This window comes from Eupeodes corollae, chromosome 1, assembly GCF_945859685.1.
Source record: "Eupeodes corollae chromosome 1, idEupCoro1.1, whole genome shotgun sequence".
NCBI classification, from domain to species: domain Eukaryota; kingdom Metazoa; phylum Arthropoda; class Insecta; order Diptera; family Syrphidae; genus Eupeodes; species Eupeodes corollae.
The window spans coordinates 189974853-190001804 of record NC_079147.1 but is presented as its reverse complement, the minus strand read 5'-3'; the positions used below and the strand labels follow the sequence as shown (position 1 = coordinate 190001804).

Below are 26952 nucleotides of genomic sequence, written 5' to 3'. Positions count from 1 at the left end.
ATGTATCTACACATAACAACATATGCATACGATAAGACGAGGACAGATTAATTCAACGTAGATACGTTTTCCCTTCATCGTTATAAGTACCTAAAGTCTGATGAACTTATCTCCGTACCTTTAACCGTCGTAGTAGTCCGTCAACAAGTATAGTATAGTAATAGCTTTAATCTCTATCCACAGAGACTGAGAGAGTTATCATAATCAAACCAATGTCTTATAATAATTCTTATCAACATCATATTTATCAGTATAGGTATAGTAAAGAGTAGGCGCAATTAACAATGTTAACAATATATAAAATGATTTTGTTATTTTTTTCTTTATTTATTTTAATTTAAATTTTAATTGTTTCTTCTTATTGATGACCATAAAGGATCAGTTGGGTTTGTGAGTTTGTAGTGATTAGATGTCCCGAGTTAAGTTAAGTTTATGTGATAGAAGTTTTGTTTTAAAATTAATATAAAATAAAAGAAAAAAGGAATCATCATGGTGGAGAAAAAGGTTCCTAACCGTTTAGGATATAGACATTATCATTTAGCGGATTACTATGTATCGATGCCTGATATTCATCAAATTGGTAAGTGCATAAATGATGTTTCGTGGATGGGTTATTTTTCCATTAACTGAAGCATTGATAAACCCAAGTATTCCAGAGCAAACAGTAGGTGCTCAAGGTTTAACTCAACATTCAAATAAAAGTGTAAAGTGAGTTTCCAACCAACTATTGTTGTCGAAATAGCAGATAGTTATTTGTTCTAAAGGCTGCATATGTTAGAAAAAAGAGTTGTTTTAATGAACCATAAGGTGTGTACACACCAAAGAAATTGTTCAGAAAGTATTGTTTAAAAAACGTTTCCCATTAATGTTATGATTTTTTTTTGGTGAGAAACATTTCTGAAATGTTTTTTGTTTTCCATTAATATTTCAACTTTATTATTTTGAGCGTCCAGACCAAACTAAAATTGCCAGAAATGTTTCCAAAATGTTAAAAAAAATATTTATTTTGTCTTTACGCACCTAAAGAACGATGTCAGAAACATTAAAAAGTGTTTTGAGAAACAGAAGAACATTTCTGAACCAATTTTTATATGTTTGTGAAACTTTTTTAAATGGTTCAAAAATGTTTCTTGACAAACTTTGACAAAAATTTCAAAACATTTAATAAGCGTTTTTTTTCATTTGACGCTCGCGAAACATTTCTGAAATGTCTTTTAAGCAAATAGAAAACATTTCAGAAAGGATTTTCAAAAAAATTTCCCGATATGTTTCTTGGTGTTGACACATCTAATACTGCAATATTGGATTCAAATAAATTTAGAAAAATAGCTTATATTAAATAAAGTAACTGAAAATTGCCAAACACACAAATATAATTTTAGCAAGTATTCATTTAATAGTAATAAACTCAGATTTATAATCTACCAAACTATAAGGATATGAATTAATTTGTAAGATTCTTTGCTTTAATTAAGAACTATAATGCTTGCTCGATGGATGTAGAAACCGTATTAGAATCGAGAACGTATTATTTATGTTAAGACATAATAAATATTTCGAAAGGTACCTACATTACGTTATGTACATAGGTTCACTTGTGAAAGGAAATTAATGAAAATTCTAACAAAATTTTAATTTTGTTCGTTGTCAGGAATCAAGCCCCACTGTATTACCGAATTTTACAGGGTTATGTGTTCCACTTGAATGATAGCCTCATGAGAGTTTAACCCCCGATTTTTATCGTCGTCTTTAAATAAACATCAACCTCTTCCATTTTGTTAAATTGTTTAATTCTGCAAGAATCAGATATAGAAATAGTATTCGAATACCAAGCCCCCGTAGTATATAACTTCATCCTTTTGATGTTTGCCTTCGTCTGCTTATTATCATTGTTCTATAACACTAAGAAGTGTTTGTTTTAACTCATAATTCTTTTAAGAAAGTGGGTAACTACCACGCCCCCTGAGTTAAAAATTTCTGTGCCTAGATTGTTTTATGTTTTCATCAGCACACATATTACTGAAGTGGTATGCCTCGAAGTCGATACTACGTCGGCTAGATCTAAAAGCATCACAAGAAACATACCTTTCTTAAACATTTCAGAATTCTGCGATGGCGGGATATGCTTTATAATTTTAAAGATCGTTCAGCCAAATGCTGTTTTTGATATTTTTGAAGTGCTATATTTCAGAAAATCTTTTGACTTTAAAGCTGAGTGGGGTGCTTTTGATGAAATACTTTAGTAAGTGTTGCAAATTTGATAACTTGATTAGTTCTTGAACTACAGTTAGTTCCTGTAAATAGCAAGAAGAGCATAAAAACTATTACCGCCATTCAATTTCCACGTTTGATTTTCAAATGTATAAAAAAAAAAACAAGTTGGCTCATTAACTTCAATATTCCTGAAGAACTTCTAAAAAAGAGATGATTGTTTATTTCAGGTTAATTCGAATTAAATTAGTGTCAAAGTTGTCCCAACGAAATAACATAATAACGTTCCTAAGATCAATTTTTCATCTAATTTTTCTTATTTTTCTTTTGGGATGTAAATAGTATTTTATATTAATATTCCAACTAATATTCAGATAAAGTATTTTTTTTGCATAGAGCGTGTAGCTTAGCAATATTAATTAAAGACTTAAATAAATACAAAAAACAGATAAATAATTATATATAACAAACAACAACTTAAAACCGTTCGTACCTCAGTAAAACGTGATCTTACCAACATCTCATGAATGTTTTATTCTTAAAGCTATCTTAAAGTTCTGTTTACATTGCAATATCTTAAGACTGTTATTATTTTGTTTTTGTTTTTATTTTTTTTTATAAAATCATTTATCATTGTTGTTGAGATAAATGTCAAACAATAATTTGTGCATTTATTTACGTTGATCATAAAAAAAATGTCATATTGCCAAATAAAAATTTACTAGCCTGATTATTATAAAGATAAATTATAGACCTAATTGTTAAGATATACTACAAAAAAAAATAGAAACAATTTTTGTCAAAACAGTGAACTTCATACATAAAAGTTGATAAGATAAAAGTGATATGTGCTTATCATAATACATAACATAATGTCATAAGAGAAAATATTTTAAGCAAATTCAGCAAACAATGAGTAATTTATTACTCAAAACAAATTGTTTGCTTCTCATCGTTTGGAAAATATATGCAAACATTTAAGTTGTCTTGTTTTCACTCGTGGTTTTGCGTTTTCACCTTTTGAGGTTTTGCTATAGATAGCGAAATAGTTGAAGGTTTTATGGATAGTTTATGGATATATTACTTGATTTGAGAAACAACTGATTTCCATTTGAATGTTTTGTATCAACTCAAAGAAATGAAAATCATTTTTGAAAAATGTTTTAGATTCTTTAAAAAGTTTTCGGAACGGGTAGACCTGTTGAAGCGCGTTTTCCCAATCCTAACTTAAATATTATATATGCTATTAGATTGATTTTGTAGGAAATCAAAGAAAAGGTAAATCACAAAAATATTGACACAAAATTTAGGGCTCAAGATAGATAAATGAAAAATAATGTATATAATAATGAAATGATGTCTTTTTAATAATTTTGTGTGTTAAGGAAAACATCTTATGGATGGTTCCAAAATTTATAAAATTGTAGAGAATTGTTAAAATTGTTGTCAATCGATAAAGGAAAACAACAAAATTAAGTTTCAGTAGTGAATAATGATGTAAGTTTGGCGGACATTATTTGATGATTTTATTTTAAATAAATTTATAGTAAACTCAATATTTTAATTGAAGATGTAGTAAGGTATTTTTTTCTTAAATTCATCTAACTACTTTTATTGATCAACTGTATTTTGATTTGTATAAATTTAGTTATTGTAATCGATTTGATTTGTTCGATTTTTTAATATCAACGTTATTTCATTCCAAAATCTTAAGGTTAAGTTAAACAATTTTATCAAAAATAAAAGAAATGATTTAACAATATTTCGTTATATAAATTAAGTAAGTATATCTTTGTATAACTTATAGCAAGATTTAAGAAGAAATAGTTAGGTTACTTCTATTATTCAAAAGAATAAGTGACGAAAAAACATTAGATAGAAGAAAAGTTATAGCAATATTTTTGTGGGGGTTAACACAATAAAAACTTTTTTTGAATTCATCAGGCAATTTATTAATAAGTGGGATGCATTAACAGTATAAAAATTGCTAAAGTGCGATTTAAAAATTCTAGGAACATTCATAAAACGACGTACATTAGTGCTTAAACTAGCTATCTCTTGAGCTCACACATTATTATAACCTTTCCTTTAAAAAAATGGTTTTAAAATATTATTAAAGTACAAATGTTTTAAAGGAAAAATACCGAGGTTAGAGAACAGATCGAAACTGGGTGTCATACTAGGCACATTAGATATACATAATATGAATCAAGTCTTTTTGACTAATGAGCAACGGTTGAATTTTACAATAATGAGTTCCGCCCCAACAAGAAATACCAAATTGAATTTTCGATTGTATTTATACAATACATAATACGCAAGTTTTAAGATTTTTTGAGGGCAATAATTATATAAATTATTGGTATGTTCAACCCAACTAACGTTCTTATCTAGTTAAATTCCCAAGTATTTAAAGTGATCAACACGTTCAATATAGAAGAAATCATCTCAACAGCGAAAAGCTGGACAATTCATAGGTGAATAGACATGAAAACCAGAACAGTTAGGTGCATGATAAGTTAAGAGCATGAATTTAGACTTGCTACTTATACCTATTTAAGTGACCCAAACCAATGTCAAATAATATCTAAGTCATGGTTTATACTAACAAAAGTTTCAAAGTAATTATTACTAGAGTACGAAAGATCAGTATCATCCGAAAAAGCAAATATTTTTCCCTTAAAAGGCTGTAAGAATAAGGAGTTAACAAATGTTAGAAACAGGATAGGAACTGAAACAGAACCTTGGGGAATACCCATTCTGAGATAAGATACTGAACTTAGAGTATCTTTTATCTTGGCCATTTGGTTACGATTTGTTAGTTACGAACAAAACTAATCATAAACAAAGCCTCTGAAACCAGCATAATAAAGTTTTTTTCAGTAATAATTAGTCATGGTCAACCGTATCAAAGGCTTTTGTAATGACAATGAATAAGGCCGCCGTTATATAGAAATCATTAATTGAGTTATACATTTCATCATCGAATTTTAACAGGGCATCTTCTGTTGACTTAACTTGAAGAAAACTAATCTGATTATCACTGAAAAACGCAGTTCTATAAAGAAAGGTCATGATTCTGTTCCCTTTTCAAAAACCTTGGAAGATACGAAAAGCAGAGAAATAGGTCTATAGTTATGTATTTAAATCCCAAGAATATCCTTTATTATGTAATGGGATTGTTATAGCAGTTTTTAGGGAATCCTGAAACACTGCTTTTCTCACACAAAGATTAAATATAAAACAAAAAACATCAGCAATTGAAAAGAAATATTTTTAAGCCGAGTTTGACGATTTAAAGGTAAAAATCAATCTGTGAATTTCAAACTCAGAGAAGTCATTAAAACCGAAACTATTTTCGTAAAAAATTTAAATTATCAAACTGTCAATTATTTGAAATTAATGAAAAATGCTGATTGAAAACATTAGCTACATGAACAGGATCTGCGATTATTTCTGTATCTTTATAAATTTTGAATTCGACGTCTGATGGATTCAAAATTTCATTCACTAGTCTCCATTTCTTTCTAATATTTCCAACGTTTTCAGCAAGTTTATGAGATTAATAATAATCTCTGCACTTAGGTATTTCATTTTTCAAATCGCAACACAATTTGTGATAAAAATTTTTAAGTCTCGAATTGCAAGTATATCCAAGTCTCAAGACATTCAAATTTGTTAGATTTTCTAGCGGTTTCAAGATCCTATCAAAGATTTTCAGAGAGGTGTTGGTAAAAACTAATGTTCCATTGGAATATTTCGAGAATTGATGCAGTATTGTTTTTAATAAGATAATGATCCAATCTGAACTGTTTTGTATAAGAAATAAAAACATTCAAAAAAATGCTGAGTAAATAAATTAAAATGTTGATTCCGACGACTTAAAATGTCGGGAATAAGCACAGGTAGGTATTGACGTTGAATTTATTTTATCAAATTTCTTTTTTAAAAACACGTTAACCCACAAAAACTATAAAAAACTAATATGAAACCGTGTTCGACACAAGTATTATCAAAACAAAGAAACATATCAAGTTAAAATTTTTTATTTCACACGAAATATCTATCGACATTTGGCTTTTCAAGTATGAATAGCATACGGGAAATATTCAAACATATTTCCAAAATGAGTTACTTTGCAACCCAAACAGTGCGTTTTCTAAAAAAGAAGAACCCATCACTCCTGTAGTAAGCAAGTTTGTGATAAAGCCGAGAGTTTAAAACCCAATTTACGAACAGCAATTTGGTATCAACTCCACTATACACTTGTTTTGGCTTAAGTGGACTGTATTTTGTGTTGAAATAGATACTGTGTTTAGTGTTTGCAAAAAAAAATGTGATGTCCAAAATATGTATAATGAATGTATATTATAAATTCTCTTTTTACCGTCGTCTGCTGCTACGTCTTGTCTCTTCAAAGGTTATTTTTCGAAAGAACTATTTCAGCAATATTAGCGTAAAAAATGACATATCGACAATTATTGAATCGGTTAAAATAAAAGAGAGAACGAGACAAAATAGTGTAACTTTACAATAGTTTGGTAAGGTATACTAAAACAATATTGTTATACAATTCAATTCAATAATAAAAATAAAAAATTTCATTTAAGTTAATTTTAATTCAGAACATTCTGCCCCCCCTGGAAGACTCTGGTCTTTCAGTAAGCGGTAAGGGAGCAAGTTTCACCACTGGTCGAACATAGCTGCCATTAATTGTCTTGACGGTTGCAACTCGACATTTATTGTCTTGTCCAAGATGAATTTCGGTCACTCGTCCAAGAATCCATTTAGATGGAGGGAGATTGTCTTCCTTTAATAAAACCACATCATTCACTTCAAGATTTCTTTGCGCCTTTTGCCATTTTGGCCGACCTTGTAGAGATGTTAGGTACTCTTGGTGCCAGCGCTTCCAAAACCCTTGCATAAGTGCCTGTAAAAGAGACCAGTTATTTCTAATCGAGACATCATTTTGGGAAATATCAGGTGTAGGGACTGAAGAATAAGATTCTCCAATCATAAAATGCGACGGAGTTAAAGCAGCGGGTTCGAAGTCCGATGTCTGCCACATTGGGCGGGAATTAAGTAAGCTTTCAATTTTTGTTAAAAGAGTGTACATCTCTTCGAACGTAAGCCTGTGTTCACCGATAACGCGTTTGAGGTGAACTTTTAGTGACTTTATTCCAGCCTCCCACAATCCACCAAAGTGTGGTGCAGAGGGTGGAATGAATTTCCAAGCAATTTGGTCCTTTGATAAATAATCCACGATGATATTGTTGCGTTGTTGATTTAGAAGCAGTTCGTACAATTCGCCAAGTTTTCTTTTTGCTCCGTGAAAATTAGTTGCGTTATCGCTCCATATTTCTGATGGCCTTCCGCGACGAGCCACGAACCGATCAAGGGCTAGTAAAAATGCGTCTGTCGATAAATCATTGACCAGTTCAATATGAACACCTTTAGTAACGAAACACACAAACAATGCGATATAGGCCTTGACAAATTTGGGATTTCGTCCACGATTGAGACGGAGGGTAATAGGACCTGCGTAATCGCATCCAACCTTGCTAAATGGACGCGAAAAACGAACACGTTCTACTGGCAAATCGCCCATTAGCTGATGCGATGAGGTTTGACGTTGTCGAAAGCAAGTAATACATTTAAAAACTATTTTGCGTAGCAAATTTCTGCAGCCAAGAACATAATAGTTTTGCTTTAAAAGGGCAATCATAAGTGTTACACCGGCGTGTAGATACTGTTCGTGAATAGAAAGTGCTAAGAGCCTAGATATAGGATGCGATTTACACAAAATTATGGGGTGCTTTTCATTATATTTTAAAACCGAGTTCGTTATACGTCCACCGACACGAAGAACATTTGATTTATCGAGAAACGGATTTAGTGTTAATAATTTGTTCTTACTAGGCAATTCTTTTCCCTTGTTTAAAAGGCTTATTTCCGAACCGAAAAGCGAAAGCTGGGCACATTTTATAATCACAGTCTTAGCGTCATTAATCTCTTGAGCACATAAGTAAGGGAAAGAAATTCGATTTGTTTTAAAACGAAAGTTTCTATAGAATCGAAAAATATATGCCACTACTCGAATAAGTTTAAACCAGTTTGAACATTTAGAAATTAAATAATCAAGAACGTTATTATTATAAGGTTTTAAATTTGAAGCGAATACCTGAACCTTTGTACTTTTTCTTTGTTCCAAAATGTCGCAAGGAATATCGTTTACATTATAATGCGAGACTGGCCATTCAGTGGGTTGCTTTTTTAACCAGCATGGTCCTTGCCACCAAATATCTGTTGATGATAAAAGCGATGGTGGAATACCTCTTGAAGCGACATCAGCTGGATTGTGCACCGAACGTACGTGGTTCCAAGACTTGAATGGTATTGATGATTGAATTTCAGACGTCCTATTAGCAACAAAGACAGACCATTTCTTAGGAGCAGTAGATAGCCAGTGAAGCACTATTGATGAATCAGTCCATGCAAAAACTCGAATGTTTGCTTCCTGTAAAGAAGTCTTTATTTTATCAACAAGTTTAGTTAGTAAAAGAGCACCACAAAGTTCTAATTTAGGCAAAGATAAAACTTTAATAGGAGCAACCCTACTTTTAGCTGCTACAATAGAAACGGTTACGTTCCCATTTGTGTCTACACTGCGGCAGTAAACAACAGCGGCATAAGCGTCCAATGATGCATCGCAAAATGCATGCAGCTCCTTGTTGGTCCTATTTGACCACATAACTCTTGGAATTAAAATCGATTCCACCAAATGGAGTTCATCACGGATAGTAGTCCATCGTTTCTCAAGTTCCTGTGGAACATCGTCGTCCCAGCCTACTTTTTCTCGCCAAATATCCTGGAAGAATATTTTGATTGCGACTACAACTGGAGCCAGGAACCCTAACGGATCAAATACTCGTGACGCGTCGGAGAGTATACGCCGTTTAGTACAGGAAGTCGGTTGAGAAAGAGATACTTTATAAGAAAAGCAATCCTTGGAAGGGCACCAACGAAGACCAAGCACTTTGATTACGCTAGATTCTTCAAACTCCACTGGAGACATCTCACGTTGATCCTGTGGTAAAGAGAGTAAAAGAGGCCAGCAATTTGTAGTCCATTTCCGCAAGTTGAATCCGCCAAGCTTCAGAATCTCCACAAGCTCTTTTTGAAGATAAATAATGTCATCTATAGAATCCGCTCCTGTAAAAACGTCATCGACGTAAAAATCGTTAAGGATAACGTTGGATGCTCTAGGATAGGTTTTTTCATAATCCAGTGCAAGTTGTTTCAGGGTGCGCACTGATAAGAAAGGAGCCGCTGAAGTTCCGTAGGTCACGGTTAATAACTTAAAATGTTTTAATGGTTCCTCTGCAGAAGAACGCCAAATAATTCGCTGATAGTTTGCATCTTTTGGTGAAACCAATATTTGACGAAACATTTTCTCTATATCCCCTGATATAACAAAAACATGACGACGACTACGAAGACAAATAGTGAAAATGTCGTGCTGAATAGTGGGGCCAACAAGAAGAAGCTCGTTGAGAGAAGATTTATCTGTCTGATGAGGTTTCACCGAACCGTCGAAAACTACCCTTAACTTGGTGGTTGAACTATTATTTTTTAAAACCGCATGGTGAGGAAAATAATAACAGTCGGATGATTGCTGCTCAATTTCATTCTGTGGAATTTCCTCCATATGGCCTAGTTCGCGATATTCATTAAGAAAACGTAAATATTGGTTTTTTAAATCAGGATTGGCTATGAATCTGCGTTCCATAGAGCGTAACCGGTTTAAAGCTATGCCAAACGAGTTGCATAATTTTGAATTAAAATTTGGTTTAAATGGCAAATGAACTATGTACCGTCCGTCATCTGTTCGCTCGTGGGTTGCAACAAAATGCTCTTCAGCCTGTTGTTCTTCAAGTGATAGACTCGATTGAGAATGAACTTCTTCCAATCGCCAAAATCGTTCCAAATCAAATTCCTGTGAAAAATCAATCTGCGTACAAAATGTCCTAAATTCCTGGGTTAAGAATGAACGCTGCTGCTCAATGTTACCAGCTATAACCAACCCAAACATTGTAGGAATACAATTAGGAACATCTATGTTTTCTGAAGTAAAAGGAAATTTGATGACGTCGAACACCCTGTCTGCCCCTATCAAAATATCAATATGACCTGGCTTATTGAAACTAGGATCAGCTAATTCAAGCGACATATAAGGTTTAGTTATTGAATGAGGGACGAAGGCTGGCGGGAGAAGCGAAGTTAACTTAGAGATAACATAGCAATCAACTTCAATATTGTTATTATCAAAGCGCGAAAATAAATTTAGAGTTACCATACCATTGGTAACACCAGCAGAAGTGGACGCAACACCCATTATAGGAATTCGCGACGGGGTACGAAGTAATCCCAAACATTGAACGACCTGCTCTGTAACAAAAGAGACTTGCGATCCAGTATCCAACAATACGAGAATTTTATGGTGAGCTCCATGTTTATCTTGAACCATGACGACAGCAGTAGGAAGCAGAGTAGACAAATGATGAGATGATTCCAACGAATGACAGTTTAAGTTTGTGGGCACAGAAGAGTTGACTGACGAAGAAATACCAGCTGAAGTTGTTGAAGCTAAGTTTTCAGTAGGATGAACCAACGTATTATGGCGCTTGTTGCACAATTTGCATCGTAAATTAAAACGACATCTATTTGAGGAATGCCCAGAGCGGAAACAGTTAAAACATAGGTTATTCTCCTTGACGAATTCACGACGAGCTTCCAAACTAAGCGAACAGAAAGATTTGCAAGCAGAAAGAAAGTGATCTTCCTTGCAGTTTGGGCACCCTGTCGAAGTCTCAACCATATGAGAACGAACACCTTTTTGATCACTGATTGTTTGCTTGGAAGAAGATGACTCAAGAGGACCGCAGGCTTCGAGACAACTACACCTCGTTTGTAAAAAATCAAGAAACTCTTGAATGGTGCAGTCAGTTCGAGACCCTACCACTTGAGCCCACTCTTGTTTTGTTTCATAATCGAGTTTTTGAAGCAAAATATAAATTATCCATGGATCCCTCGTAGTAGCCTCTAACGAATTAAGACCCCGTATCACTTCATCGGCTTGATCAAAAACTGTACGAAGCAACGTGGCATTTTTACCTTTAAGTGAAGGCATCGACAAGAAAGTTTGAATAAAAGATTGTATTATTAGATTAGTTTTGTCATAACGCTCCTCTAATTTATCCCAAGCTTCTAAGTAGTTTTTTTCTGTACATGGAGTATTTTTAAACAATTCGGCAGGTTTTTTGCCAAGAAACGATTTTAAATACTGGAACTTTTGAGTTCCATTGAGTGTTGGGTTTGAATCGATCGTTCCCATGAAGATATCTTTAAAACCCGGCCAATCCTTGTAATCGCCATTAAATGTAGGAACAACAAGTTTTGGTAACTGTACAGATTTCGAAGCCTTTGTAGTTTCAATATCTTTCAAAAATTTAATTTGTTGTGCTGAAAGAGATTCAGTTATAGACGCTACGTTGAGTGCCGGAGCAGGCTCAGATAATGGAGTCTTATCACGAATAGAAGTGGTTAATATCGCATGAGTTTTTAAATATTTAGATTCGTATTCCTCAAATTCCGGTTCGGGATCTACGTAACCTGGATCATCGACGAATTGATACATTTGGTCAGAAAGTGCATTAAAATCAGACCAAGCTTCATTAAGCCGTGATAAATGAATTTCTAAAGCCGCAAGAGTGGTGGAATCATTGATATTTTCCGCGAAAACGGATTGCAGAGATAGAGAAGCCTTTGCGCGACCACGCTTTCCTTTCACACGTTGGATAGTCATATTTCAAGAAATTTTAAAATTGAATAAACTATCAAAAAAAAATGTTTTTACTGTTCAAAACGGTATAATTTCAATCAATTTAACTGCTTGATCACAAGGCTCGAAAGAGATCGAAAGTTCTTTATGACGTGTTAAGTAACTGTACAACTGTAACTGTACATACATATATGTATATCTATACACATGCAAGATTATATAAATGTCGAATGTCTTTATAGAAAACACTTTTTAATTGCTTCAAGTCACACAAAAAAAAATCATCCTATCATCCTATCATTCTATCATCCTATCATCCTATTGGAGGCAAATTGATTGAAACTGTCTGAACGATTTTATAAAAGTCACTAATTAAACGCGCACTGCACAATTTTACATATAACCTGCATTCGGGCTCCGATGGACCATGTTTTGGCTTAAGTGGACTGTATTTTGTGTTGAAATAGATACTGTGTTTAGTGTTTGCAAAAAAAAATGTGATGTCCAAAATATGTATAATGAATGTATATTATAAATTCTCTTTTTACCGTCGTCTGCTGCTACGTCTTGTCTCTTCAAAGGTTATTTTTCGAAAGAACTATTTCAGCAATATTAGCGTAAAAAATGACATATCGACAATTATTGAATCGGTTAAAATAAAAGAGAGAACGAGACAAAATAGTGTAACTTTACAATAGTTTGGTAAGGTATACTAAAACAATATTGTTATACAATTCAATTCAATAATAAAAATAAAAAATTTCATTTAAGTTAATTTTAATTCAGAACAACACTATTTCGAGAAAAATTTTGATATAATCACCCTTTGTCAAGTAAATAAATATATGAGGAGAATTTATGGATCAAAGCTTGAGTCATATTTTTTTAAACGGCCCATTCTTACACATATCTCAATTTTCTTGAATAATCATATTTTTAATGTACTTTCCAATTAAAATATGATCAATTAAATTTTTTGAAAAATAACAAAATAACAATACTACATAACCCATAAAATGAAGATAGAGTACCCGAAACCGTTCAGATATGACAGGTCCGTTGAGAAAACGGACCTAGTGACTCAACTCTCAACCATCCCTGTGTGCGAATACTGTTGTCAAGGATGAAGGGACCTACAATTTTAAGCCCAATCCGAACGACTAATTTGAGAAAACACTTTTCATAACAAAAATTACTCTTGGAGAATTGATCAATTTCCCAAAAGAGTACTCGTGAAAAAAACTGTAGTTGGCAAAAGCAGGAATTTTTATTAAACAAAGTCTTAAATTAAATAATACAAAACTGAAGTTCGAAGTTTAAATTTTCAAGGTACCAACAATGAGCTTGTTGTATTGAAAATATATTTTTGATATTTTTGCATGTCAGCAGACATGCCTACCACTATTATATTGAATTTATTTAATTATATTTTATAAAAAATTATTGTTTTTGTAAATTTTGACTAAAAATAGTCAAATTTGCTCACTGCAAATGCTGATAGTGGGTACAAATTTCTTTAGTTGATTACTCATGTATGACTAGTGTAACAAAAAATATGTTCGAACATATTTTTCGCTAACATCACTATTATTACCAGACTGTGATAGAAATGCGTTTCATTGAAATATTCGCCTTTTAATCGTCATCTGGTGGGGCATATTTTTGCATATTTCACTGAAAATGCTTATTTTTTCATTTTTGCTTTCAAAAGGCTTATTATTGCATATTTTTCTCTTTTTTTGTAAAGGCAGGCATAAAACGAAGCATTAATAGGTACGAAGAATGAAACGCAACAGTTTTTGGAGCAAACTTCGAGTAATTTAAAACATACAGAGTTTGAAAGAGATCCTTGTGTGGTCCTTTTGTGGGGGCAGATATACCCTCTTGTTCAAAATTCGCAATGAAAGAACTATTCAGTTAGAATTCTGAATGAATACTTTAAAAAATACTCGATCTTCCTTTTTTTAACAGATGCTGCTCCGTATATGGTAAAAGCGGCATAAGCTATTCAACTTTTCTACCCAAAAATAATGCATGTTACACATGCCTCGCACATAGACTTCACCGAGTATGTGAAAAAATTAAAAGTGAGATTGACCGCTTTATAGCAAATGGAGAAAAGTGTTTTCAAAAGCTCCATCCAGAGCAAAACTCTTAGAGACATAGAACCTGGGCTGGAACTTCCTCCACAACCATTCAAAACGTGATGGGGGACATGGCTCGAAGCGGAGAACAACTACGCCAAGCATTTTGAAAAGATTGTTCGGATTTTGTATGCTTTTTTTGGGATCAAGTAACATCAATTTCAAAAATTGAATCACTTGGTTTATCGTTCGATTCCAGCAAACGAAATATAAGTGATCCGGTGAAGATGATCTACAGCATTAAAACCAAGGCCTTGTAAATCAGTGAAGACAAAAATAGAACATGTAATGGAAGAAATGCTGGCTTCGAAAAACTAAAAATAATTGCAATGGCTTTGTCAGGAGGAAATCCATTGCAGTAGAAGAATTTACAATTGCTGAAGTTTCAGCATTCAAATACGCTCCGATCACTTCTGTTACTTTGAACGGTGCTTTTCCATGTACAAAAAGGTTTTTCAATCAAAAAGATTTTCAAAAATTGTAGTGAAACTTTAGTTATTTACTGCAACAAAAATTTGCAATAAATTTTCTTACTGATCGCTGACATTTCAAAAATTTCTTTTATTCAAAAATGAATTTGCTTCGTTAACTTTTTTTAACTTAAATAGTATATATGTGCGAAGTTGAATTATTAACCATAGCAGTTTAAAAAAGTTGAAAATTTTGGTTAACCCTAAATATCTTACGAACCAATGACGCTAGAGACTTGAATTAAATTTTATATAATATATTGTAATGTGATATCAAAGAAGTATATTTTTTGAAAAAAATATATTTAACGGTTTTTTTATAAATCAATAAAACTGAAAAAAAAAATTGTTACCTCCAAAATTGTACGACTTAAATATGATTTCATCTCCAAAACAGTTTTGTGCAACGAAGAATAATGTTTTTGACATCTAATAAAATTTTGAGCAAAAAAGAATTGACGGTTTTTTCATAAAAAATAAAAATAAAAAAAAACATTACTCAAAGTTCTTAAAAATTGAATATCGATTCAAATATATTTTAAAAAAAACTTGAAATTTAGGCTTCAAACTTATTTTATCTTATAAGAAATATTGTTTTCAACATTCTGAACAATGTTGAGAAAAATCAAATTGACAGTTTTTTACAAAAAATTAAAACCTATAAATAGAATGTATAAAAGTTGGTAAAAATTGATTTTCGACTCAAATATCTTTACAAACATTTGAAATATTGGCTTTAAACTTATTTTATTTCATATTATTTGTCTGTTTTTGATAAAAAAAAATCTACAAAAAATAGTACGCAAATTTGGTAAAAATTTATACGAGTACATATAGACAAACTTTTAAGCAAGACAAATCGATAGACGGGAAGGGAGGTTATCAGTGTGGGTCGCATCCCAGCCTCTTTTTTATTTTTTGTATTGTAGCAAAATAAGGAAACTTTATAAAATATCACAGAATTGCACAATTTAGTATGTTTCTTTTTCTAACCAACTTGGCTTTTCCAACCCATAGAATTTAGACCAAATCGAGCTGACTCGTGTAAATTTAACCGACAGAGCTTTTAGATCCGCTAGTTTTAAGATATTTTCATCCTATCATAGAAAACCCACAGACACATTACGTGCTCTTCTTCGATCTTCAAAAACTGTGGTTTGTATTTAAATACTCGTATATAATAATACAAAATTTACCCCTACAAAAATAAAAAGTAATGCTATTTCAATTTTCACCTCATCTCGTTTTTTTTCAAAAAATAAACTGTTTTCTTTTCTACTCAAAATTATTATTTCACCACATTTTAAAAAATCTATTCAATATCCCAACCATTTAAATTTCCCTTCGCAGGGTAACAGAAAATAGATAATTTCCCAATTTCATCCCATCCACATATTGTAATGACAACATTATCTACAGACAGTACTTAAAAAGTCAAAAGTAAAACAAAGCCAAATCGAAATACTTACCACTGCACTGTTATAAACAATGCGCATAATCTACCACTTTTGTTATTAAAACAGCTGATTTTGACATTTAACATTTCTTCTTCTGTTTTGTATTCTTTCTTTTTTTTTCTCTTTGCTCTGCCACCCACAAGTTTCTCTGTCTGAATATTAAAGACACAAAAAAAGAAAATCTAAATAAAAAATATTTATAACAAACTTTTAATTCCCCACATCACATTTCAATTTTCAACACGCATCACAAGCGAGCGGTACCTAAACTTACATTGCTCGGTGGGTATCGGTACATGAGTGCTAGCAGTGATTTTTCATTACGGAATTTGTTTTATATTTTCTAGTTTTTCTATCAAAAAATTATATTTGGAAAAAATTTTAGTTTTTATCGTGTTTTTACTAAATTACAAGAAAACATTTACATGCTAACGAAAATCGTAAGAAATTAAGTGCAGATTAAAGAAGTTTTGAAAAAATCTAAAAAGTTCGACTAATTACTGTTTTTTAATTTAATTTTGAGAAAATACCTGTCTATATGCATAGTGTGAAAGTGACAAGTTCAAGTTTAGAAGTGGTGACGGTGACGGCGACGCGGCACAGCTCGGGGACACGGTCGGTGGTGGTGCATCAGTTAAAATAATTTTGCTACAGGAAATGCATTCGAAGTGAAGCGAATTACGTGCAAAAAAAACAACACCTACTATACTACATATGTACATAACTACTCAAGTGTGATATACATTGTTTTTTGAAATCTAATTAATATTCTAATTAGATTATCACACATCGCAATCAGCTACACCAACAACACATCACATCACGTCACGTCTCATCAAATCAGCAGCGCACGGTGCCGCCAATCCTGTTGATTTTCAGGTGCAAAAATCTATGTTCCTATAAATGTCAATCAAAAAGTGCAAGAGAAAATAAGTGCATTAGATCCGTGCATCCGTCAAAACAAACAAAAAAAGAAGAGTAGGTGAGTGCCATAATATAAAAAACAAGGGGCTTTCATATTTCTCACAATGCATACATTGTTTCGATTCGATGACACTGCGGGGTTTGATATTTCAATAGTGAAGTTGATGCCTTCTTGTTTTATTGGTTGGTTTTCGGTATCGATGGAATCTACCAATGGGCTGACCAGATGTTTCCAATTCTTCGGAGGATTCTTTGTTTATTATTCGAAAAAATTATCTCTGTTTAGATTTCTTTATTTTATTTTGGTATTCATAAATTTTGTGTTTTTAAGAGTGTTCCAGAGGGATATTTAAAAAAAACGCCTAAAACTATTGAAAAGGATTTTTGGATGGAAAAATTCATAAATAAGGTGGCACAACAGTACATAGAGAACCAAGGCGTAGTGAATTGCAATACTCAACCACATATGTGTGCAAGTCATTTCAGGGATAGAGTTGACCTACAGTTTTTTTGCCGAATCCTAACAAATAATTTTAGAAAACACTTTTGATGACAAGATAATAATAATAAACTCGGAGGACTTTTAATTCCTCGCAAGAGGCGGTACCCGTAAACTATACTTTGATGTGGCACAGGCAGGCATTGAACCCAAGAACTCTTACATAACAGTCCTACGCACTAACCATCACACCACGGGGATGGAAGATAGATTTTTAATCCCATTAAATTGCAATCCCTACTTTAAAATAATGTGAAAGCCACATTCAAAAAACTTAAGGTTTTATCATTTACAGCAAGAAATTTTAATTTTCGAAAAATAAAAACATATTGAAATACATTTTTTTCTTCGCTTGAGGCTTTATGCCATGTTTTTTTGGATTGCGTCATTATTACTTGTACCGATTTTTAAAAATTTGGAAACTTTTTAAGCATTTAACATTCTCGATGTGCGGTTAAAAAAAGTATCCCCATACTTGACAGTAAATTGTAAATTAAGCTCAAGATACACTGATGAGCATTTCTGGAAGGGTGCGTAGAGTACAACGCATGAATTGTTGACTAATTCGACGGAACATTGTTTGAAAAATATCGTTAAAACAACAAAAGGTATGAAACATTGTCGCAGTGTTTGTTTGAACGTGGCAAATGTTTAAGTTATAGTTCTAACGTCTATCAGTTTCCAAACACTTTTTTGGATTACATCCAAGATATTTAAACTTTTTGTTGGGGTACCTGCGCAGACATGCGAATAATATAAGAATTTTAGACGAATTTTAACATTTCAAATTACAAGCAGATCAGAACTTTTGTTCCATATTTTTGGCAAAGTTGATAAAGGATGTCAAGAAATTTAAGCTTAATTTAAAATGTGCTTCATGAAGAAGTCTAAGTCGTAGTTTTAACTAGAAATACCGTAGGTTAGGTTGATAGAATGGCGATTGATGACGTTGTACCGCAACAGAAAGATCAATGTAGATCCATTGTGATACCCTAAAGTATTAAACTTTCCTAAAAGAGTGGCTAACAATGATATTGTGGGTTGTCTCGTTTTAGCCATTAGAAACTTTGATAAAGTTTAATAGGCTGCTTCTTCCAAGTTTCAAGTTCTTCAATTTCAGGAAGAAAAAGACTGTGACTTTTTGTTCTTCCTCATCATCCACTGCATAACTTATGGGTAGCTATGTGCATTTTCTGTTTTTGGTAACTTAGCAGAAGAAGTACCATATGGACAAACAAATACTTTTAATACTCTATGAGTCATTTCTTTATAGTGTCATAATTTTTGATACCAGAATTGTCTATCCAATGTCTAGGGCTTCTTGTAACCAAAAGGTACATAAAAACAAACATGTATTTATGAATTTCACTTTTATTTATTTTAAATTAGTGAGCACTATACCTCTGTAAAATCTTAGTAGCCATTTTTTCGAGGTATTTATAAGAAAATAACTCAGCCCAAAGGTGCTCTCGTTGTTTCGAAGTAACAATTGAAGTGATATTGGCTTCAAACTTATTTTATCTTATAATAACAATTATCGCAATAAAGCTGACGACTCTAGTTAAAGCAGTTCTTTTTTTTTAATCTTAAGCTCTTCTAACGAAGAAACTTGCTGAACAAAATTATAGAAACATTTTGTGAAACACCCCTAATATTGACAGCTAATAAAATAACAACAAACGTCAAATTCTCTACATCCTGTACAAAAATAACAAAGTGATAATTTCCCATGAAAATGTAGTAATAACAGACCACCAATATCAAATAAATTGATGGCGAAGAACACTTGTTCTTGAAAACTAAGTCGAACAAAAGAAGAGCACTAGCAAAACGCAAACAAAAATTAATGGTTTATCGGCAGAGTACCCAGTTGGTAACATCGCCACATTAAGTGATTTGCCTTCAATGTCATCCAGTAATGGTGAAGAAGTTCCTTTAAAAACTAGCCGAAAACAAGAACATCGAGAAACGAATTTTGATGCAACAAAATCTGTCGAGAAGAGAAAAACAATCAGTATGAACCTAAAGCTTTTACATATCGTCACTTTGAAATAGATCAAATGAAAATTTGAACACGTCAAAAATTTAGACGACTGATTCTGTGCCAAGCATTACAAGTACCTACGACAGTTCCTCGAACATACATACATATGTAGAATCTGAAATAAATATTAAGTCACAGAAGCTTCCATTTCTGGTAAAATGGTAAAAACACCGATTTGTTATTGGCTCCCTAATATAAAGAATTTCAACTAAAAAAAGAACCGTAGTTTTATAAAAATTTTACATTGAGTAAAATTCAATATCTCCAAGCTCTTTAAATGGACAAACGAGAAGTTTAAACACTTTCGACTTCTTTCGAATAGGACATAATTTTCGAAACTATCAAAATATTGAACTTGAGGAAACATTTTGCTTTAATTTTTTTGTATGAAATAACAAATTTCAAATAGATAAACTATACTGTAAAAAAGATAAAGAAGCATTTTGTTGCTTCCAAAGTTAAGGGAGTGCTTAAGAGTTAGAGTATACCTTATATCGTTTAAGACTGTCAAAAAGTGAACACTAATTGTAAAACTTATTTTTAGAGTCAACTTTGAATTTAAAAATGAATTAGAATAGGTTTTAAATGTTTAAAATATATGCCAATGATCGATAAAATTAAAAAAATTAACTTTTTAAAAGAAACTAAAACCTTCAATGAAATTCCACTAAAAGCTGTTAAAAAATTATTTTTCAACTCTAATATCTCTTGAACAAAAACAGATATTTAAACCAAATTTAGAATCCAATTGACATTTTTTTATAAAAAATTAAAAGCCTAAAAAATTGATTGATTTTTTAATTAAATATTTTTCAGGACTTTGAGATATTGACTAATTGGAAATATTACATTCAGTAATATGTCGAGAATAATCCAATTTAGTTTTTAAGCAAAAAATAAATACCTACAAAAGCATTGCTAAAAGTTCGTAAAAATTCCTTTTTGACTCAAATATTGTTTCAAAAATTTGAGATATCGGTTCTAAATATCTCGTGAACAATAGAAGATTATTTACTTCAAATAAGTTTCATTCATTCAATTTATTTTTTTAGAAATACAAATTTATAAGAAATGCTTCTAAAGCTTGTAAAAATTGGTTTTCGTCTAAAATTCTCTCTAACAAAAATAGATTTCGAAATCAAACTATATCATTATATGCAAAATAATGTTGGTTATTTTAAATTTTTTAAACATTATTCAACTGACATGTTTTTTGCAAAACACGAAAACCCGCAAACTTTAAAGCAAGACAAATTGACAAATGGGATGTTAATTTATCAGTGTGGGTCACATCCCAGCCTCTTTTTTCATTTTGATTTTATTTTATAAGATATTTCGGATTTTAATAACAAGAAACCTGGTCACCCTAATTTATATCTGCATTTTTAATAAAAATATTTATTATGCCTTTTTCATTTGAATTTCATCCTCGCTTCAACATGCATCTGGCCTGTGACATTGTTTCATTCAAAAGGGGAACCTTATGAGTAAATATAATTAAATTTGTATAAATATTATTTTGTTTCAATAAAAATACCATTTGAATGGGTGTACATTGTACAAGACAACAAAAATGTCACGCTACGCTACAAATGATGAGTATAGGTATTATATTTATGTAGATATGGATATACGCTTATTTCGCAATCGTCATTGTGTTAAGTTGGTGCCTATATAAAATAAATGACCTTCCGCATTTTGTTTTTGTTTTTTCTTATTTCTTTTGCTTCATCAAGTTTTCTGTAATATTTATTTTGTGTATATTTAATTTTTTTTGTTTTGTTTTAAAATTTGTGGTTCTTTGTTATTTTTATTTTGTATGCCTCGTTTGTTGAATTAAAATATTGTTTAAAGTTCATAAACAGGCAAATATTTTTAAAAGATTTGTTTTCGAGAATGATAGAAAAACACGTTTTTGTCAATAATTAGCATTCTATTTTTCTTTAAATTGTTGTCGTTTATTAATTATGATAAAAATAGTAAAAGTAAACAAGGAACAAGAAATAGGTACCTACATATGGGTGAACCTGAAATGTATCTATAGGAATTTGGTTGGAATAAGAAAGAAGAAACAAGTTCAGAGCTGGCCTACATTACATACATACTGAAGTTGAGCTATCCAGGGGTGGATTTATAAACTAAGTATGACACATAAAGATCTTTAAAATATAAAATATATCATTTCATTTGTATATATTACGAGTTTGAGTTTGAAATATTTAGGGCTGTTAGCAAAACTGAAACCCAAACTTTTCTGCGTATGAAAATTTCGTGCTTTCTTATTGTGCCTATACTCGTATGTAGAAAGCCTACCAAACTCGGATCTTCCTTTTATAGAAGAAAGGGTTTAAGGCGAAAACCTGTCGACTTAAGTCTTTCAAGTAGTTAAATAACTGAGAAATATTTATAACTTTATCACATTAAAATGGAACCCCCTAATGTTCGGTATGATATTGTAAAGAAAAAACTATTTAAAAAACAAATTAAAATTGTCATTTCTTTTATTTTCAAAATTTTAACAAGTTTTTTTTTTGTTAGTCTGACATTTTCACTACGATTTATTTTTTTTTGTAAAAAGTTATAAATAGTTATTTTGTGTGTGAAAAAATTGCTTTATATTTTCCCAAGATACTGGAGTCGAAAATAACTATTTACTAATTTTGTATAGTTTTTTTTTGTAGGTTCTTGTTCAGTGTACAAAAACTATTAATTCTCATTTTCTAAATATAAACTCAAATGCCAATAAAATGCACGACTGGGTCGGACGAACTTGCTCTTGAATCAAAACAGTCTGTTTGAAAATATTTCCTTTAAAAAAAGTAAACTATCAAAAACTTGATTTCTCAAAAAATACTTAATTTTTAAAAATTTTTATTAGCAACTTGTTATATCGAATTTTAAAGAAAATACAAATATTCTTTTAAAAATCAGAAAAAATATTTTTGACATTTCTCGACGTTTCAAGGTCCCTAGAGTCGAAATCAAATTTATTAGAAAGTTGTCTGTGCGTGTGTGTGTATGTACGTCCATACAAAAAAAAAATCAAATGGGGTGGCGCAACAGTCCGTTGTGAACCAGGGCCTAGTGACTTACAACTCTCAACCATTCCTGTGTGCGAGTACTGTTGTCAGGAATGGAAGGGACCTACTATTTAAGGCCGAATCCGAACGGCTAGTTTGAGAAAGCACTTTTTCATGACAAGAATTACTCTTGAAGGATTTGTCAATTCCTCGCAAGAGGCAGTACCCGCGAAAATTATTTTTTTAAATTAAGGTGGCACAGGCAGGGATTGAACCCAGACCCTTTGCATGACAGTCCAACGCACTAACCATCATGCTACGGGTACTACATATTGTACGTCCATACGTTTGTGATTTTTTTTCGTCCCCGCCATAGCTCAAGAACCAGAAGCGATATCGATTCCAAATAAATTTTATTGTATAGATAATAATGCAGAAAGGGCTCTCAAGAAAATTGCGTGGGTGGTTTTTTTACCATAGCAGTTTAAAAAAAGGTAACAATTTTGGTTAAACCTAAATATCTTACGAACCAATGTCGCTAGATACTTGAATTAAATTTTATATTATATATTGTAACGTGATACCAAACATATATATTTTTTTTTTAATCCAAATAAAGGTTTTTTATAAAACAAAAAACTGAGATAAAGAATTGTCACCTCTAAAGTAATAATTACGAATAAAAAATGATTTCATCTCCAAAATAATATAGTGCAACGAAAAATAATGTTTTTAAAATTTGTCAAAATTTTGAGAAAAATCAAATACACGGTTTATTAAAAACCTTTTTTAGGTTACTCAAAGTTGGTAAAACTGAAAATTCGACTCAAATATCTTTTCAAAAACTTGAGATTATTACCTCCAACTTATTTCAAGTTTTTGAAAAGATATTTAAATCGAAATTCAATTTTTATCAATGTTGAGAAATGTTTTTTTAGGTTTTTATTTTTTTATAAAAAAAACTGTCAATTTATTTTTTCTCAAAATTTAACAGATATTAAAACTTTTATTTTTCGCTGCACAAAATTGTTTTGGAGATGAAATTATTTTTTATTCGTAAAATTTTGGAGGTGACAAATTTTAGTTTACAGTTTTCTTTAGTTATTAAAATATGCAACATTGGTTTTTTAATATCCAGTATATTAAAAAAAAACAATGTTGCCTGTTTTTATAAATCTTAAAAAACTGGAAACAAAAATTTGGTATCGCATTACAATATATAATATTATTATTATTGGTTCGTGAGATATTTAGGGTTAACCAAAATGTTCACCTTTTTTTTAAAACTGCTATGGTAAAAAAAAAACACCAAATCAATTTTCTTTAGAGCCTTTTCTGCATCTTGAAGCCGATATCTCTTCTGGTTCTTGAGCTATATACATCGAAAAAAACATCGTGAATGTACGGAAGTACGAACGTACGTACACACGCACGCACAGTCATCTTTCTATAAATCTTTTATTTCGACTCTAGGGACCTTGAAACATAGAGAAGTGCCAACATTTTCAATTTGACAAATCGGGCCCATTAAAATAACTTCCTATGGGAAGTTAAAAATACAAATATTTTTTTTAAAAATCAGAAACTATAATTTTGACAATTTTGATCATCACGTATTATAAAATATTATAAGGACAGTAAAACAGCTTCTGCAGAAAAAAATATTGAAATCGGATAATAAGTTATTGAGAAAACTCAAAAACAAAATAACGGTTCTTTGGAGCAATACAATGTTTTTTTATATTAAAAAAAAACAATTAGAGAAAAAAAATAAGCAAAACTTAAAAAAAACAATCGCAAGTAAAAACGTTTTTTTTTTCGTTGCATACAATTATTTTTGTAGTAGGTAATATCAAATTTTTCGTAAGATATTCTGCTTACGACATATAGCAACTACATATGTACATACATATGTAGGTATGTATATGTCAAGTTTTGCATTCGTGCAAAATTTCGAACTCGAGATTTTAATCAAACATGATATTACGATGGTAGAGAAGTCGAAAAAAGTGGGTCCCGCGATTCTGTCCGGTCTGTTTTGTCTGTCTGTCCACGCTCCTACAGCCTACCATTGCATTGGTTCGATTGAGTTCAAACTTAGAAGTTAAAGTTTTGAGCAGATTCCATTAGGCATTTTTTGAATTGTTTTTTAAGATCAAAACTAACAGTGGCCCCCATACAAATTTTTTGCTCAAAAAACGGAAATTGAAATTTTCTCAAAAACAATCCGATAGATTTTTTAAAATTTTCTCTAAAATTTTATTTTTAACTTGGCTTCTTTTAATAAGAAAAACATATTTTTGTTTTTTGTTTTTCTCAGCAAATTATGAATTGATGTCAATTATTTTTTTTTCTGAATAAGCTCTTATATTTCCTTAACAATATATATTTAAAAAAAATTGAAAAATCAAAGGGTTTTTGATTTATAAAATGGCATTTAAATTTTTGAAGAAAAACTTATTTTTCAGGTAAAATTTTGAATCTTAAAATATTTTTATTTAATTATATAAGGAAAAGGCTTTGAACGAAATAGTTGAATACACAAACAATTGTACACTTACAAGTATATTTCACTTCCGGGATGAAATGTCCTAGGCATACTTGTGTCTTGGGATGAATTGAGTGTTTTTTTTTTTTGACAAATCAAATGGCATTTATATCTTTGAAGAGAAACTTATTTTACAGGTATATTTAAAAATCTTATAGGTACTTCTTTGAACAGACTTTTTGCATAAAGGAGTTAGTTTGTGCTACCTAGTCGTATTGCCTATAGCCTAACGCATCGGGTTAACTGAGTTCAAACTTGGGTATTCTATTTTTCAGAAAAATGATGCTTAAGATTTTTATTAACTTTTTCTGAAATGTTTGTTAACTTATTTCAATAAAAAAAAAACTATTTTTGTATTGCTTCAGAATGGTACCACCATAGAACTGTTTTTGTTTTTTTTTTAATTTTTAAGTTTGGTCAAAAATTAATAAATCGATTTCAATAATTTTTTTTTCACGAGCTCCACTGTCTTCATAATATCTGATTATCAAAAATGTAAATGTAATGTATGACGTGTGTTAATAACTGCATGCTTAAAATATTCTTAAAAGAAAACTGAATAAGTGTATATGTACAAAAATGATAACAAAGAAAACCGCTCTAAAGATTTTTGAAATTTAATTCTTATTCCTTAGTTCCAAGATAATCGAGTCGAAAATCAATTTATTATTTTTTGTACACATAATTCTCAATTCAATTTTTCTAAGAACCTTATTTTTAGTGGCTTAAAATTATTCTAGATAATATATCTATTTTGTTCGTCAAATATTTGTAGTGACAAATATTCCATTCAGTTCTATTTTGTTTATACACAAACTCTTAGTTGATATTTTAAGTTCATTTTTACATATCATACGGAATCGATATAAGTTTTGAAAAAATCAACAAACTTACAAACAAACAATTTATGTTAATATAAAAACAATTTGTATTGCAAATGATGTCATTGACGATGGTACAATTTAAAAAAAAATCCTACTGACAGCTTTTTTAACAAAAAAAAATGACATGAGTTATTTCTGGTTATTCTGCTAACAGAAAACATTATATTTCTAAGAATCTTATGATGATTTCAAACATATATTGCAAAAATGGGTTACAATTTTCGATTGCCAAATTACTTAAGAGACATTTTTTTGCTCTACAAATATTTAAGAACAATAACAATATTTTCCCAATAACACAAAAGATTAGTGTTATAAAAAAGAGTACACACATTTTCATTCGTTCAATAAGTTCGACAAAAGCGTATTTTTAAACACTTTAGGCACTCAAAATGAATGCATTTCACTGTGCTCAAAAAAGTAAAAAGTAATGGTTTAAATTAGTTAAAAACGAAGGAATGAAATATTAAAAAAAATATATATTTTACATTAGACAAATTAAATTGATGAATATTTCTATTTGTTTATAACTTATTTCTTCAAAATTGTGTGATATAAGTACGATAAGCGATTGCTCGTCATGGATGGAAAAGGTAACTATTTTTTAAAACAAGATATATTATTTCGTCTGTTTTTATCTTTAGGATACAAAATAAATGCTGCTATTTATACCTTATCTGGTTTATGTTCGTTTTAAGCTGACATAACAATATTTGATGAAAAATAAGATAATTTTGATTAATTAATTATTTTGGTGTTCCATCATCACCTTTGACTATTTTTTTTATTTTTGTCTTTTACAAAAACAAAATTTAAGTTCTACGACTTAGATTTTTGCTTTTTTATAGGTAGATAAACTTCGGATTTTTTGGACTACGTTTTTTTGGACTAAAATCGAGAATGAGGAATT

The 26952-nt window shown here is 30.9% G+C and overlaps 1 protein-coding gene across 3 annotated transcripts in view; it reads left to right on the top strand.

Annotated features, from left to right (window-relative positions):
• The first annotated feature begins 394 nt into the window (after nt 1-394).
• LOC129938392 (uncharacterized) overlaps nt 395-26952 on the top strand; it is a 49311-nt gene continuing 22753 nt past the window's right edge. The window contains exon 1 of one of the 3 annotated variants that reach the window (XM_056045922.1): nt 395-580. In XM_056045922.1, coding sequence (XP_055901897.1) covers nt 490-580 — 91 coding nt within the window. In that variant the 5' untranslated portion in view covers nt 395-489. Of the gene's footprint in view, nt 581-16292; nt 17106-26952 lie in introns of those variants that run through there. The other 2 variants (XM_056045925.1, XM_056045924.1) reach the window with 2 other exon arrangements.